Genomic DNA, 18,292 nt, shown 5'->3' with positions numbered 1-18,292 from the left:
CACATATACCAGAAGATTACTAAAACATGATTTAAAGAGACATAAACAGTTGCGAGTCAGGTAGTCTAAACGCAGCTGAGGTGCTTTACTGCCTGTGATGAGATGATTAATCATGTGACTGGATCAAGGTGCAGTGTGTAATATTTGCAAAACCTGCCAAAACAGTAATTTCCATCATCCACACTCCTGTCATACATTCTTCAAAAAAACAGACTGGAATTCAGATTGGTGCCGTTTGTGGTGCAAAAATCACACGCTGTACCTTTAAAGGCACAATATGTAAGATTTTTGGATTCAAATATCCAAAAAACACTAGAATAATGTTATACATTTTGTTGATATATGTTTGTGTACAAGAATGTTTAAATCCAGAGCAATAAGCTTTTATTTTTAACCAGGACAAGGACCGTGCTCGCCTATCAATGAGATCATACCCGCATAAAATTCGAAATTTTCGCACGTTAAAAAATAAATACAACCTCACATCGTGTCAATCACGCTTACACACTGCCTCCAGAACATCCGTACACATAAAAAAATTCAGATCAGGTTGGATTTTCTGCGTTTTTCGCATCTGTAGCAAGCATTTTGAGAGGTGTTTTGACAATTCAGAGCCTCCATACAAGCAAACGCCAAAATCAAAGTTGATCTACTTCGTCTCGCATCACAAAGCACTGTATGACAAACAAAGATTTTAATGTGTCTCCAGTATTGCTAGCAAAGAATCAAACTGAGCCACTGACATCCTAAAGTAAACTTTGAATCCCTCAGGGATTCCACAGCTCCTTGATAAGGAGGTGGAACTCTCTACGCAATTTCAGGATTGGATGGACGACCCGAAATTTCCTCTTTCTTTTTCCCTTTTTAAGACGAGAGAGGACAACAAAATCCTCACTTCTTGAAGACTCCATTTTATAATTTTTTGCCAATTTTTTCGCAATGGATTAATTAATACGCATCGGACTTTAGGATGACGAATACGAAAAAACATATACGAAAATGTGCAAGGACCTTTACCCTCGGTTTCCAATTTTATTTAGTAGAAACCATGGAAACACCAAAGATGCTTTAAAGGGATAGTTCACCCAAAAATGAAAATTAGCCCATGATTTACTCACCCTCAAGTCATCTGAGGTGTATATGACATTCTTCTTTCAGACGAATACAATCTGAGTTATATTAAAAATGTTATGGCTAATCCAAGCATTATAATAGCAGTAATAGTTGCTCTGTTTTTAAAATCCATAAAAAATGCACCTGTCCGTCGAATAACGTGCTCCACGCGGCTCTGGGGTGTTAATAAAGTTCTTCTGAAGCGAATTGATGCGTTTGTGTAAGAAAAATATCCATATTTAAAACTTAATAAAGTAAAGTTCCTGCCGATCGCCTTCTGTGGAAAAGTGTTGAAAGTTCCTTCTCGCAATTCAAGATGCGTACGTGACGTCTGACGAGCGTACCTGGTCGCGTTAGTCTTTCGATCGGCAGAGGCACTTTCAACACTTTTTCCATAAATTGAATACGGAAGGCAGTTGGCCCAAACTTTACTTGATATAGTTTTAAATATGGAAAGTTTTCCATATTTAAAAAACGCATCGATTCGCTTTAGAAGGCCTTTAATAACACCCCAGAGCTGCGTGGAGCACGTTATTCGACGGACAGGTGTATTTTTTATGGACTTCAAAAACAGAGCAACTATTACTGCTATTATAATGCTTGGATTAGCCAGAACATTTTTAATATAACTCAGATTGTATTCGTCTAAAAGAAGAATGTCATATACACCTCAGATAACTTGAGGGGGAGTAAATCATGGGCTAATTTTAAATTTTTGGGTGAACTATCCCTTTAATAGGCTATATTATGTGCTTTATTAGGTTATTTTACAAGTGAGCAACTGTTTTTTTTTCCCTCGTTTTCTTGATTTACCACGAGAACCATGTTATTGTTTCCATGCCTAATATCGATCTAGCTTACTATAGTTGCAAGTATAGAAAAGCATTATAACATAACTTTCAACACACTCAAATGTATCTAATATGATAAAACAGCGTTGCGTATGCATTAATTACCATATGCATCTAATATGATAAAAAGCGTAAGCGGTCGTCTGCGGCATAATAAAAGCTCCGCGAAATCCAGGCGCCATCAAGCTACACCTTTGTTTTGAATAAGCCATCTCTAGAGGAGAAAAATGATATATTGTGGCTTTAATGTAAAGAATAAACTGATAATAGAGTGGTGCAGGTATGATGTCAAAACCCGGAAGACTAATTCGCCGCTGGTTCCTTCAAGATTTTCCTATGGGGTTTTATAATGAGGTTCTTTTTTCTCGATTTATGTGTAAAATAAAGCCTGTGGTAGACATAACTTGACTATACTTTGACAGTTTGGTCTACGATGTGAATTACACACACCCATAGCAAAAACGCTCATTGACAGCTTGGGGTGTGAGTGTGTGCAGTACACGTTGTAGAACAACGCGTCAAACTATTGACAAGTTATGTTTACCACAGGCTTTATTTTACTCGAAGGAACCAGCGGTGAATTAGACTTCCGGGTTCTGACATCATAAATGCACCACTCTTGGCAGTTGGCACTTCTTCTGCCAACCCAAACATAAAATAATTTTACAGATCACAAATGTGAATGAGGCTAGACGAGGAGAAAAGCTGAGAGAGAGAGGCAGAAGGAGTTGGTATCAAGTAACTTATTAGATATTCACGATCTGAATAGAATGACACACTAGAGGATCATGGGAAATGAGGAGACTGGGAGACACAGGGAATGCTCAGTCTGAATTGGGCAGAGGAAAGAATGAGAGACAGAGAGGACGCAAAGTGTGAGAATTGCTGACTAGGCCAAAAGCACAGTTATTAAAACTGGCACACACTAAGAGAAGTGATGCATTAGTGATTCTGCACGGGCTGTACGGGATCAAGCAGCGTGAGAGAAGAAAGATTCATCCTCTTGCTGAGATAAATGACTCATAAGTGACTGAATGGCTGTGATCTGTGGCTTATTGCACATGGAGAGCATCACGAAACTACATCGTGACTCTTCTGCTGTCAAAACGAGCTAAGACTGAGTCATCCGAACTCAACACATGCAAATCAGCGAATGATGCCGCGCACACACATACCAAAACAATGTTTGGGATCAGTGTCATTACCAGCGTTCACAGCGTGCTGTACACAAACACATACACACACACAGTTTGCACTTACCTCCTCCACAGAAATCGGTAGGATCACTCGACTGCAAAAGAGAAAGAAAAACGAATTATTTTATGAGCATGTTTGCTGTATCATGTGGTTACATCTCTAAAACATCACTAGAAATGAATAGGATGCTTTTTACTTCTTATGCACACATACAGTATATATACAATCAATGTAAATGTATTCAGACACTTTCAGAAACACTTTCTCACATTATCACAGTTTATCCGCTATAGTTTAGAAAATGGTCATAAAATATGACAAGAACTCTGACAAGTTAAACTGTGTCAGAACAAATCTTAATAATGTCGGATAACTTTGATAGAAAGGTATGTAATGGATTACAATCAACCAATCAGCTGTTACATTTAAGTACACAATTAGATAATACCAATTTAGGTCAAACAATTACCAAGCAATGCTTCATTTTGTTCACTCTGTGGTGTAAAAGGTTGCATTAGCAATTAAAGAAAAAACACTTAAACGGTTACTTCACCGTTTAGCATTAAGCTTTGTATCAACCGTGTAGTATATTCGAATGACCGTGCTTCCCTCGCTCATGTCCCCCTGAGCCGAGAGATTTCTGTATTTTTTTGTCTGGAAAAAAACCTCTGATGACGCAAAAGTCGTCATTTAGCGTCATCTGAGGATTTTTTCTGAGCGACTACAGCCAGTAGTAGGAGCTAGTTCTGCATGTTTTCAACCCGCCCATTGGGGGTGGGATCTCACTCACAGAATTTAAAATGCGCACGGCCGCTCGGGCATTCATAACGGAGCGGTGCGGAGCAAAGCGAGTGTTTTCAATGAATTCCTATGAAAGTTGAGCTTCCATATGCATGAACTGAAAACACGCCAGACACGCACGTGAATGACTGTGCGGCCGTGAATGACTGACAATGAGGCCGTGCTCATTTTAGTTTCGGTTTAGAATTAGCACCAATTCGGGGCGGGTTGCTTGAATTGTGGGTTGGTTAGCCTATTATTCTTGATGAAAAACACAACAAACTGGTACAATGACAAACCCACTTAAAGGAACATGCCGACTTTTTGGGACTTTAGCTTATTCACCGTATCCCCTAGCCTGATGTCGTCATCCTCAATTCTAGTCAGAATATGAGTCTGAAACTGCTCCGTTGGGCTGTGATTATGGGGCGTGTTTCAACCGCACCAGGAAAGACCTCAATTGGATAGACCTACAACCAATCAGAGCAACGGAGGGACGCATAACGTTAGTTGTCAAATGTCAACAGAACTCAACTGCATTGTGTTGCCATGTCCGCGGGTTGAAGCGACCCCAATTATGTGATATACAGACCCAGGAATGCAAATTTTAGCTGCCAGCCCTGCCAAAATAACACATATTTTACCCCCCAAATGCCTTTTTTCCCAGAGAACCCCCTCTAGAAAGCTATTGGGCTTGTTTTTGGCTAGTTTTGAGGAACGTTAGCAATTGGGAAAGAATAATTTAAGGATTTAAGGATACACAGAGTACTAACCAACACAATCATCATTTCTGAGAGAAATAGTAAAGGTGAACGCATATACGAACAAGTTCTCCATTGAGGATTAGAACAAACTCAACCCAAGCGCCTTTGATGACTGTTTATCATCTGTCCATCATCGTCTAAAGCCCGCCCTGATGATTTCATTGGTCCGAACAGTTTCTGTTCGGGCATAATTACTTCTCTACCGATCAAGTCCAGACCGAACTGCCCGAGTAAAAATGTTGTGGGCGGGGCTAAGTTCGGCTGGCATCCAGGCTACGTATCCCCCAGAGTTAGGTGAGTCCATACATACCATTCTCATCTCTGTGTGTGCCATAACCCTGTCTGACGCACCCACCGCTAGCCTAGCTTAGCACAAAGACTGGAAGTAAATGGCTCCATCTAGCCTACTGCTCAATAAGTGACAAAATAACGGCAACATTTTCCTATTTACATGTTGTGAAGTGTATAGTTACATTGAGTACTAAGACCAACGGAAAATGAAAAGTTGTGCTTTTCCAAGCCGATATGGCTAGGAACTATACTCTCATTCCTGCGTAATAATCAAGGAACTTTGCTGCCGTACCATGGGTGCAGCGGCGCAATGATATTACACAGCACCTGAAAATAGTCCCCAGCATGTTGACGGAAGTTAGCCTATTTTCAGGCGCTGCATAATATCATTGCGCCGCTGCACCAAAGGTATGGAACAAAGTTCCACTTATTGAGCAGTAGGCTAGCTGGAGCCATTTACCTCCAGTCTTTGTGCTAAGCTAGGCTAGCAGTGGGTGCGTCAGACAGAGTTATGCACGGAGATGAGAATTGTATGTATGGACTTATCTAACTCTGGGGATACGGTGAATAAGCTAAAGTCACAAAAAATTGCCGTGTTCCTTTAAATAGGCGCATTTCGCTTTGAAACCAAATTTTCTGCGGTCATCTTGTCTGTGAGATGTTTGCTCTCGTGATGAATGAAATCTGACCCCTGCTGTGTTTGTGCTGCGACTCTCGTTCGGCTCACACTGTATTAGTTCAGTTTTTAATTGTAGTGTCTGTTCTCTAACTAAACTACTTTATTAAATTATTTACTAAATTATTTTATTACTATAAAAATGAAAACGACGGTGGGCAAGTGATGTAACCGGTAGGCGTGGCTTGGGAGTGGCCTCATAGGGCAGCGAAGCAAGTGCATTCTGGGAGTTGTTGTCTTTCATCCACATGAGCAAAAAATACATTTTCTGGCTTTTCTCAGTCTAGAAGGCACCAATTTCTAAAATAATTTCACATTTCTACTACATAAAAGACCCAATTTTAATACACAATTATCTAGCGGTAAAGTATCCCTTTAAGCAAAACATGGTCATGTCAAAGTGTCTGAATAATGTTGGTCCCAAATTTTTATACATTTTGTATGCTCTTTTTGATTAGATTTTTGACAGTTGATTTGGTCACCAGTAATGATTAGAATAATTTTGCAGCGCAGTGTTTTAGAAAATCCTAGTTGTGTTATATACCCTCCGTTTCAAGGCATTTTTTTTATGTTATTCCACAATCATTTTCAGCTCACGCCATATTCCTAACTTTGAGCGCTTACAACAAGAAAAGAGAAACTATAATGAAATCTCAACATCAGGAACTGCTTGGTTTTGTCTCTTCAACAAATGTTATATTTAGTGGCCTAAAGGATCATAATACAAAATGAATCTGTTCATATTAGCAAACCTATAAAAGCTATTTCTTGTCAAGAGCATCTCCTATATCTGTGTACGGTTTCTGGAGGGTAGTTGGCAGCGTACCAAACTCTGTGCAGCTTGCATATATAATCAATACTTCTCAGGAGTAAGACAACACCACCGCTGCGCTCCATTCCAGCACAGCTCTCTCATTATCTGCCTTATGACATGAACACACACACACACACTTCAGACTTATGAGGCCTTCTGTGACAGGAAGCATGAGCTTCTTAGGTCAAGGACAAGGTTCACCTTTAAAGTCGGCATTAAACGGATGTTGCGATAGTGTTTCCTGTTGTGAATTTGTGACATACAGTATGTGGATCAGCTTCTCAAACAAGATGGGAAAAATGTAGGACTGGACTTGATTTTGTCACCAGTCAGGTTCCGGAAATAAAAACTCCATTAATTTTCTCCATTAGGAAATTGATTTTTAACGATAACCTTTAAACCTTAAAAGACAACCCTACTGTGAGCTGTTGTTAAACGATGGTAGCCTGTATGCTTTTGTTGAAGCCTTCGGCCAGCATTATTTCAACTTATTTTTAAAATGATCATGTTTAACATCGGAAGCTGTGGTGACAAACTATATTACCCATGATTCTGTACAGAAAATTCCACCAATCGGAGTCTCTCTACAAGCAAAACATGCCAAAAGAGCTCTTTTGCTCCGCCCACTCCTATTCACAACGAATGATGTAATCTCCCTATATAAGCCCCCAAAAATTAAATATTTAGCATCATGGTTAGCGTGCCGACATATAGCACAACTGCGACTTTGCCGATCCCGTTTACCTCTCTCTCCACCCCATGCTTTCCTGTCAAAAATATCTGCTGTCCTATCCAAAAAAGGCATAACTTAAAGCCAAAAACATAACTTATAAATATGAAATGTTTATATATATTTGTTAATATATATATATTATCAAAGCATAGATGGAGTAGATTGTGTCCATCAACACCCCCAATGCTTGCACAGTCCTATAGCTCGTCCTGGGTCAACATTTCATTTAGTAACATTAGGTAATTTTGATTTATATGCTGGTGATTGCGTTATTTTACATTAGCATATGATTACATATGATATCGCTTGTTTCTGCATCTTCTTCGCATGTGTTTGGATTAGGAAATTCAGTGCTCTTTCAGAAGATGCGTAATAGCACCCCCTACCGTATAACAGTGAAAACACGGAAAGCTGAACATTTTCGTCAATGGCGGGGATAGAGTTCATTAAATTCTGTCAGGACCACTATCGTCAAAGATGATTCACAATTATCATATAGTTTGGATTGGTGGTATGGTTCTGTTCTGGGCAAGGATAAGAGCAGGGAGAGCAGTGATAACCCCCCTTACGGTAAACAGAACAGAACCAACATAATGTATTGCAGATCTGATTCAAGGGGAATCAGAATGCCAAATCCTGACTGACGAGGGGAGGAGCTGGGGATGGACGAGGGTAGCGCCAGAGAACGCAATAGCTGCTGATAGCACTGAAGGAATATGTATGTTGTGATAGACATCGTATCTCTATAGGTACAAGTATATCAGCTGACGGTCAGCTGATGCGAGCTTGACAAAGTTATGATTGACTTTGTTACTGGATGGATTGGTTCTTATAACGCTTAAAAGGGGTCATGAACTGCACTTTTTTATTTTATAATGTTCTCTGAGGTCCACTTATAATGTTATCAAGATTTTTTTTTTTATAATAATCTTAATTTACACGGAATAAGCTATTTTCTATCCTGTTTTTGACCCTCTCTTTTGATTGGCTTTCCACATTCAAGACTTGGAAGTAAATACCCACTGCTATGATTGGGTAACCATTGTGCATATTAAAGTAAGTACTTAAAGTTACCACAGTTATAATTGACAAAGGATGACTTATAGTGTTTTGTGTAAATGAAATTATGAAGGAATGTACCACTGTTTGTAACACTGTCGTTTCTTATAGGCTATTCATAGTCCATCCTTTTTGATAAAGTGAAAAAAGTATACTTTCCTTTGTAGTGTTGTGTTTTAAATAAATGAAATGTGTTGTAATGCCTTTCTGATGACAAAACAGAAGATCTCGCTCACTGAAGCTTTTATTCAGGATTACAGCGAATGGCTTTGATCAAAACAATAAAAGCAGCATTCTCTACCTGCTTTCTTAATACAGTATAAATACTCCGACTCAGTACATATCAAACGATCTGTATCAGACCAAGCAATAGTGACACATGGTAAAAACACTGTTACTCACACTTGTGAGTTGCGACATTACTGTCGGATCCAATGTAGTTGGCACTGGATCATCTTTTGTCTCTGAAAAGTCGAACTGTGTCATGTGTAAAAATGAATCCGCAGTAAAATGAAGCGAACCAACAAACGAACAGTGTCTTGCTGACTGGAACTTCATTAAACAATAAAGTTCCTCCACGCTGTCTTAGGATCACAAAGATAAAATGCAAAAACTGAGGCATCTCTGTAGTTTTGCTGCTGGAGTAATCCTGTGTTTGCATCTGTCTCGTATTTACTACTACATGACGTGTGAATCAGTGGGCGGGGCTAAAGAGGCAATGATGTGGAAGTAGGCGTTAATCTTCTGCAGAGGCGGTCTTTCGTTGCACTATGATGTAATAATGTGTCAAAATAATGACAAAAAGTCATTTTCTGAGCTTGGTCTGAGGAAGTTCTGAAACTTACATAATATTTTTTTAGTACAGTGATCTCTTATATGTCAAATGATCAAGGAAAAATGTATTTCTTAATTCATGGCCCTGTTAACAAACCCTATGGGAGAAATTAATGGAAAAAATACTCATCTGAGAAGAGAAGGGATGTCTCTGCAATATGGAGGGGAAGTTATTTTAATTAAATATTATGAGGCCACATAAATTAAAATAAATAATGTGCACGGATAAAATTTTCACCAATGTCATCTGAACAATTAAGTAACATGTCTGCCGCTTTTGTTCTGACCAACCAAAAAAAAGGCATTACAATAAATTGCGCTACCATCGGTGATTAAATCTAGCGATCGCTTAGCTCAAACCATGAAAATGATTATTTATGTTATACTTTGTTCTCAAATTGTTCATATTACAACAACAGCATTGCGTGACTATGTGTAGTAGTAGTAGTAGTAGAACTTTATTGTCCCCGTCGTGGGGCAATTGACCTATCGGTAAGCCCCTCCCCTCGAACGCAGATGAGCCAAAAGCAGTTGCGCTGGGACCGGAACTCGGACATCTTTAGGTGTCAGCGCCATAGAGATGCATTGGAAAATCCGAAGCTCTCATCGGTTTGATGGTGTTTATGCTACAAAAATGCTAAAATGTCGTACCTGAGGTACTGCAACACTGATTCCAGGGATCCTGAGAGGATTTTCTGTTTGTCATACTCTCGTTAAGTTACGATTAAAGTCCCTGCTAACATACAAACCGAAATAACTAACTGTTCTCACGTCATGTAACACTGTAGGTCAAAAACACGAAGGTCTACATTTCAGTGCCTCTCCATATTAAACTGGTTATATGTAAATTAATTTAATTTTAGATATGTTTAAGGTCTACAATATTATCTGTCCTACTAAGGAGGACTCCTATTTTGATGGGTATTATAGTCTACGGGTAGTGAAAGGAAGAGCTTGCACGCAGTTTATCGGAGTTGTTTTGCAGATACAAAGTTTACCAGTTATTAACTGCACCCTCGAAAAGGCATATGGTCTGTGTGTATGTTTGTTTACTGTTAGTTGTATGAGTGTTTTTGTGTAATTTGCTGTGTATGTTAATGGTAATGCAACGGAGAGAGATAGTTTGTGAATGAGACGTTAATGCGCACTTCTTATGCTTTGTTTGTTCAGCTCTTACGATGATTTTTTGAAGTGAATAACGATGCAATAAACTTGATAAGCCATCAGTTAAGTTTGGCCATCATTCAGACAGGATATACACTACTATCTGTGTCCAAAAACATCTTGGGATAAGGTTTTCACACTGACAGCTGTACATTGTAAGATATAGCAACTTGTTTGTCCGAGTAAGCAACAGTAACTAAGGAGGGCGGGGCTTACTGATAGGTCAATTGGGTTTGCGGCACAGTCGCAAGGCACAACATAACAGGACAGCAAACATATAATACAACAATACAATACAATTCAATGCACTATACACCCCTGCATCTGACCAGGCCAGCTGGACATCTAGCTTATTTAGACTGATTTAAGACTTTTATGGCTTGTGGTACAAAAGAAAATTTTGATCTGTTTTTAGTCAGAAGGGGTGGGCAGAAGCGACGCCTAGATGGCAATAATTTAAAATGAGATGCCAGCGGGTGTGTATAATCACATAAGATATCATTTGCCTTTCTCATCATTCTGTCTTTGTAAATGTGTTCAATGCTTAGTAGTGTTATACCAAGTAATTTGCTGGCAGTAGTGACTGTTTTTCTAAGTACCCATTTCTGTGATTCAGTGGCATTTCCGAACCAACAAATGATGCAGCAAGTTAAAACACTTTCAATAAAAGCAGTATAAAACATCTGAAGCATTCTTTTATTAACATTAAAAACAAGCAGTTTCTTTAAAAAGTACATTCTTTGCTGTGTCTTAGTGTGCAAAAAATCAGTCCAGGAATCCCATTTAAAATCGTATTGTGTATTTAGTGTGTATTAGCATTACATGTAGATTTCAACTTCTGTACAGTCTAATCTTTTGATTTTTGACTACGGGTGAATCTCCAGTTGTCACTGATGATTGTCTTTTGGACCTTTCTGGATTATAATCCGCCATCAAAATGATACATTTAATTATTCCAGCTGCTGTAAATGATCCGCCACCTGCAGCATCCTCACATGCGATACTACTACTAGCTGGACTCCTTCTTTATGTATACAGACAAAGCGGCAACCTCCTCCAGTTTCTCTTGAAGCCAATACAGAAGTGACTTAAACAGTAATTCATCGACTGGCCACTAGGGACAGGCTCCAGAAGGAGCAGAATCTCATTGCCCAATGCCCAACTTTACAGCAGAAAAAAAACATGTTTACAGCCTGGTGCAAATTGTGGTTTTGGTCTATACGGCTAATTTTGCCCTTCATGACAACTGTGAGGGTGGTGAATTTTTTTATAACTCATTCGTTTACATTATATAAAGCCTTAAAGTTCTGCATAATTAAGGGCGTGGCCACTTTGAGTGACAGGTGGATAGCCGTTTGTCTGCTGTCTGTTAGTCATCGCGTCACCTCAGCTCCACCCACGTCCTGCCTTTTTGCCCATTTTCTATTATCCGGGAGTGACGCGCTGCCAAGATGGCAACGGCCAGCTCAACCCTACTTTACACTTCAAAACTGCTCTTCAGAATCCTATGGGTGACGTCACGGACACTACGTCCACATTTTTTTTACAGTCTATGATACAGACGTGACGTAATGACGCAAAGACAAACGGCGGCATGCTTGAATTTCCCATGGAAAGCTACCAGTACCACTCAAATTATAATACATTATTATAAGATCAGCGTTGTGAAGCGGGCCAAGGTAAGGAGATAGTTTTAAACACTAGCTGGCTATGTACTTGCTCAAAAATTGATTTTGGATAATTTTTAACCAAAAAAAGTTACGGACTGCAGCTTTAATGTACAAGAAGATCTTTGGCAAGAAGTTCACACGGTAATGAGAATAAATGGTAATGATGATTTTGATATTTTTACTGGAAAACAAGTCAAAAATATTGATTATGAACATGATTTTGCATTATATAATCCTTCGTAGGGGATTTTTGTCCTCGCCATATATCAGATGCTTCATAAACTCAGTGTGAAGTCTCACCATTTATCAAACGCTGTGGTCGCACAGGTGTGTTTTACTGTTTGCTGTTAGCATCAGCTAATAGCAGGAGTCACCTTGCCCTCCCGAGCATTGCCTGCGCCCTGAGCAGGGACTATCGGTCACAGTGGTGGATTCGGTGTCTCATGTACTCTGCCTCGATGACACCCTGGCTACTTTTTGCATTATAAATGCCTTTGCCCGCATGGCTGCATTTCGCTGTATAAGACAGGCTTTACTTATTGTTTCAGTAACAAGACAATCAAGTTTACAAATAGATTCTGAAATTCAATATTCAGAGAAAGGGTCAGCTTCTCTACTGCATTCAGCCAGAGGTGAGGACATAATAATGTGATATTGATATGTATACATTTATGTTAAACTTGTCCTAAAGCCAGACTTTCAATCTTAAACCATGGAAATCCATTATGAAAATATGAAATATTGCAGTTAAATGATCATCTAAAGTTAAACCATTTCAATGTTTATTGAGTGAATTTTCCACTAGTCATTTTTTTCAAAAGTTGTCAGAAGAGCCTGAGATGAAATATGAGACATGATGTGTGGATAAAATAAAGAAAAAATCATTTATGAACACTTTATTAAAGGGGTGGTTGCATGCGATTTCACTTTTTTAACTTTAGTTAGTGTGTAATGTTGCTGCTTGAGCATAAACAGTTACAGCGCTGAAAGTTTAATGCAAACGGAGATATTGTCTTTTAAAGTTATGGCAGTTTATTGCCTACAAAAACAGCCGGTTTGGACTACAAGCTTCTTCCCGGGTTGGTGACATCATAAACCCTTGCTATTAACATAAACACTGCCCCCACGAACACGCAACAAAGTGGGCGAGGCCACGTCGCAGTCATTACGAAAGCGAGAGAGCTGTTGCAGAACTACAAACTACATTTGGCCATCTAACCAATCTAAGACCATTGCGTTTTTCGGAGGGATGGGCTTCACAGAAGCAGGAAGCAAACTAGCCGTTCAAAGGACAGTGGAGACAGTAGTGTGGAATAAAGGTAAAATATAAGAAAAATACGGCGTTTAAAAAAAAAAAAAAAGTATTAAGACATACTGCGCCCCATAAACAAAACCAAGCCTAGAAAAAAAACACGGAACCACCCCTTTAAAGGACAACTTTAAAAACAGTTGAAAACAGTCTCGACAAGTCGAGCCACGAACGCTGTGCTAAGCTGCGATAATTCCTATCGACCAGCTCACTTAGCACAGCGTTCGTGGCTCGACTTGTTGAGACTGTTTTCCAAGATGGCTCCTGTCTGTGTACGCGTAATATTCTGTCTTTATAAAGTATCTTCTTATTAAACTGTTTGTACACTTACAAAGTTCTCAATGCTTCGGTTTGCATGTAGGGACCCTCATTATGCTACCGTGTTAGTGTGAGGCTATTTTGAGCCTTATTAGTGGTATAAACTAGCGATTTAATTTTACTTACTCTGTGCCCCATTCACTCGCGTTATAAGCTAATCTGTTTTTAGAGATAAAACTCTTTACATACGATTTTCATGAAAACGCATCCCAGAGAACGATCTACTCGGTAACCATGTGTTAATTACCCCTAGGTTCATTTTTCACCAGAGTTGTCCTTTAAACATAATTTCAGGTCAAGCTATACTTTTGTTGAATAAAGCCAAAAATGTTTAATAAAAATTTGAAATAAATTATTTTATTGTGCGTATTTACAGTAGGATACAAGCTAAAAAGCTGACCTTAGTATAACAAAGTTGGTTCCAAAAATATTTAAAATCTTAAATTTTTAGGGAAGAAAATGTCAAAAGAGTTAAGTGTGATGAATGTTGGATATTAGTGAGACTAATTAAACTAGTCGGATAGAGAAAAGTATTTTAAGAGAGTTTTTCTAAAATTCCACAAGCCAGAAATTCCATAACGCCAATATAATCTGTAAAATTGCTATGATGTTGAGGCATGAGTGACTAAAAAGGTATTTTATGGCTGATAAGAAGTCGACCCAGCAGACATCGTGTCTGGATCCTGGAGGTAAACTGGATCAGAGGAAAGTGAGTAAGAGACACACACAGAACAAGAGGTCACTTCTTTAGCCCACATACACAAACTGATGTCTAATAAAAGCACAAAAATCCTTTTAGTTGATGTATAACGTCAATGGATCATTTATAATGGTATCTCGTGTTTTAAGTTTATTACCATTTTAAAACACATTTTTAGCTTCACTGGTGTCATTTAAATAGTTATGTGGTGTGGCAAACTATTTTTAAAGTCACCATGAAATCAAAATTATTAGGATATTGCTGTATTTATTATAAAAGATTTATCTGCACATCATAACTTTTTTTTTTGTGCCCATGCATGCGCCCTCGTCATATTTATTGATGCGTTTACTGGCGCGAGGGCAGTAACCTGTCACTCACATGACATCACAGCAATACCAAATGATTATCGCGACTGCCATTTTAAAACAACAAATATTACATGAATCTCTCAAATATGAGGTCATAAAAGTACATGTATAATAATGAAGCTTGAATTTGAAATATAACTGTAATCTGCATTAAGTAGCCTAACTGATCAAAATTGAAACTAAAACCATTCCAATTTGTATTAAAGGTCTAATTTCTTCACCCGAGGGTATTTTTAGTGTTGAAAGTTATTTTTAGTGCATTATTGAATGCATGAAGTACCATGGACAGCAAGCCCCGAGGGACCTGAGGTGTACAAGCATCCACTTTAGAGCCAAGAGAACCTGCTCCTCTTAATAAACGTGTCATTTGTAGGCTATTTTCCCAAAACATGAAAATTAAAACTATTTCATGATCCATTAAACCAAGCTACATATGATACATTGTAGTTTTCATTTTTCCTAGAACGGACACCACGTTCTCTACGGAGCCCTTTCTCAAAACCTCTGTGGCGTGATTTAAAGTGACGTCAGAGAGATGCCGGTGTATGACAGACGTTAGCGGCGCGTCCTTGTTACAGCCGTCGCGTTGTAGAGATTCAGCTCGTGGCTGAGTCATTCGGAAGATGTGTGTGTGTGTGTGTGTGTGTGTGTGTGTGTGTGTGTGTGTGTGTGTGTGTGTGTGTGTGTGTGTGTGTGTGTGTGTGTGTGTGTGTGTGTGTGTGTGTGTGTGTGTAAGTATGTGTGCATTCCAGCACGAAAACACCTCGACAGCGGAATTAAAGAGAGAGGTATTTCTGAAGGACACACTGGGAGAAACCTGAAAGTGCACTGCGTTTGAGTCCGATTTAAAACCATTTCGACCATTTTCAAATCATGTAGCCTTCCCTGCTGAGAGAGAAAAAAGATGATTTGCTTGTGTTAACTGGTCCAACAACTCCCAGCCTGTCCTAAGTTTACACAGTAACCAGGGAAGTTTAGAATGCGCTAAATGTATAAACGCACGCGAACAGAAATCGGCTTTGCGCGAGTAACCATAGCAACAGCTCCTCGATAGCGGTCTGTATCACTTGGTAAATCGACAAAACTAAATTACTGTCGTGTTTTTAACTTCATTACAGCGGTTTTACACCTCATAAATGTATAACAAAAACCGCCAATATCTGTTGAAAACGATAGTTTGACGACAGGGGCGCCAAAAACAGAAAATTACTGACAGAAATAAAGTCATGGAACAATTCACACACTGCCAAAACCCATTTAAAACCAACAGACACACCAGGCTGGTCTTTTTTCCCCACCAGGGACATCAGAAAATATGTGATATTATATGCACTGCACTGTTTTGAGATGAATAGAGAGCCTCATATGGTTTCAGTGACCTTTCTGACGGTGCCGTCTGTGTTTGTGGGTAGAGGTTATTAATATTTCAAAGGTGACTGACGGGAGGAGGTTTGGAGTGAGATATATTATCAAGTTAGTCCCGCGGTTCAATCCAGTTGAAGCGCGGACGGTTAAGCGAAAATGTGAATATAGCATATCCTATTGCCACATGGTGATGAATGAACGGGATGTTTCTGAAAGTATTAGTATAAATACACAGGCGCCATTTAACATCGGAACGTGGTGTGCTCAATTCGGTCCGTTTCACCTTCACGAGCGTATCAATAACACAATGAAGAAACAATAGAACTCGGTTGATAAGATATTTCTGGCAAAAAGCGTTTAATTGATTGATAGTAATAATAATAATCCGGGGGAAATGTTATTGCACCAGCAAAACGTCACAGACACGTTTTTAAACGCATATAAAGTGTATTGTAGGCCAATGTAAAATAAAAAATAGGCTATCAACAAAGACATTCTGCCTGAAATGCCTGAAAATATAATTACGACCAAGGGCTTTTAAATGTGAACTGTCATAAAGTCAAGTTTCCAATGTCGCCATGGCCTCTGGTACCTGCGCTGGATGGACGGACAGAGGATGCTCTCATTACAATCAGATCAAAAAATAACGCTGCACTTACAATTCTTTAATGAGCATTTTCTCCGGTGCTTTTTGCCGTTCAAAGATAACGTCGTTTTGCACCTGGATGAATCCAAATAGGTGTCGAGTCCTGCGTTATTCCCGGTGTCTCGGTCTACCCCACCTCACCCGCTTCTATGTCATTCTAGGGACCGTTTTTCTATTTCCCACAGATTCACTTCCTGATCAGGGCCGAGGGGGGCGTTAACGAGTGATGTCGTCATAGGGGAGGGGGGGGATCGTGGTCAGCTTTAATGCTTTATTTAAAAGGAAAAACGGGGACGACCGTCGATGGATGTTCTGAGGTGGTCGCTTGAGTGATGTAACAGCTGGTGGTCGCATAGTTTCTATATATCAGTCAAATTACAATCTTTCACAAATTATGTAACGATAAACTGGTGCAATCTATTTATAGCACATCTGGGGACAGATCCCACCATCCGATTATTTTCATGTACTTACAGTATGATCTGCCCTCCACCAAAGCATTTCTGAATGCACTGTGTCTCCCATTCACACCGTTTATTTCATATATATTTCAAAACCAGATCCAATGTATTTGTTTGGACTAGTAATCCTAATAGAGCATTTTAAAATCTGATTTTTAATTTTAATAAAGAGTCAGATCTTCACTCTCGTTTAATGTCGTCTACAGATATTTTTTTTTCCTTTCATTTTTGGGTGAACTATCCCTTTAAGGATGCCCAAATATGATGATGAAGGGATAACTGCAGCTATATATCATTTCATATATGCATTCGTTTAGACTCGTTTATACAAATTGAGAAAATATTGTATACAAATATTACAAATAAAATATTTGCATTAAATAATTGCTTAATATTGCCTACTAAAAATATATTTTTCAATAAAAATCGATATTTTAATTTATTTCTGTTAAAAAACTAGGACTGTCATGATTAAAGCAGAATACAAAATAAACAGTGTTGGGGGTAACGCATACAAGTAACACAAGTTATGTAATCGCTTTTCAAGTAAAGTAACACATTACTTTTAAATTTACAAAGCACTTTCTGAGTTACTTTTTCAAATAAATAACACAAGTTGCTTTGTTTTCTCATTTATAGATTAATAGGGTACAACGGGGCTAAGGCGCCCCGGGGTAAAGGACGCCTTTGATTTTATTTTGATTTCATTGCTACACGGACAGCAATGCGAATTTGTTTCTGTGGTAATTTGATCTAATATTTGATTTGTTTGAAATGTTGTAGATTTAAGTAGCAAATGACAAGCGCTAAAATGAATGTCTATATTTTGAGACAAGGGTCTTGTTAATGATTTTAAGTTTTGTTCAAGGTAATTAAAGCAATGAAGAATACAGTATGTAAAAGTATGGTATTTGAGGTAAAAAAGCACATCTGCTGTTGAGGCTAAAGGCACAATAATTAACATGATCTGGTGGAATGACCTGCCTATCTCAATTTGTGCGGCCGAGTCTGTAGCCATTTTCAAAAAACACCTAAAGACACATCTCTTCCAGCAGCACCTGACCAATCAAGAATAGCACTTATCATTCTATTCATTTTCTGTCTGTCAAAAAAAATAAAAAAACTGTCCTGTGTGTTCTGAGCTAGATTAACTGAGACTTGCTACAGCACTTGCAT

At 38.7% G+C, this 18,292-nt stretch overlaps 1 protein-coding gene across 1 annotated transcript in view; it reads right to left on the bottom strand.

Moving 5' to 3' along the window:
- Nucleotides 1-16,821, bottom strand: part of pitpnab (phosphatidylinositol transfer protein, alpha b) — a gene marked incomplete at its 3' end in the record, with an annotated part of 33,305 nt that extends 16,484 nt beyond the window's left edge. The window contains exons 1-2 of the mRNA XM_079803789.1: nucleotides 16,669-16,821; nucleotides 3,225-3,255 (exon numbers count right to left, since the gene is read on the bottom strand). Of these exons, the coding sequence (XP_079659915.1) occupies nucleotides 3,225-3,255; nucleotides 16,669-16,685 (48 nt within the window). The 5' untranslated portion in view covers nucleotides 16,686-16,821. The remainder of the gene's footprint in view (nucleotides 1-3,224; nucleotides 3,256-16,668) is intronic.
- Nucleotides 16,822-18,292: the final 1,471 nt, after the last annotated feature.

This window comes from Gobio gobio, assembly GCF_949357685.1.
Source record: "Gobio gobio genome assembly, chromosome: 22".
Taxonomy (NCBI): domain Eukaryota; kingdom Metazoa; phylum Chordata; class Actinopteri; order Cypriniformes; family Gobionidae; genus Gobio; species Gobio gobio.
This window is presented reverse-complemented; position numbering and strand designations above follow the sequence as displayed.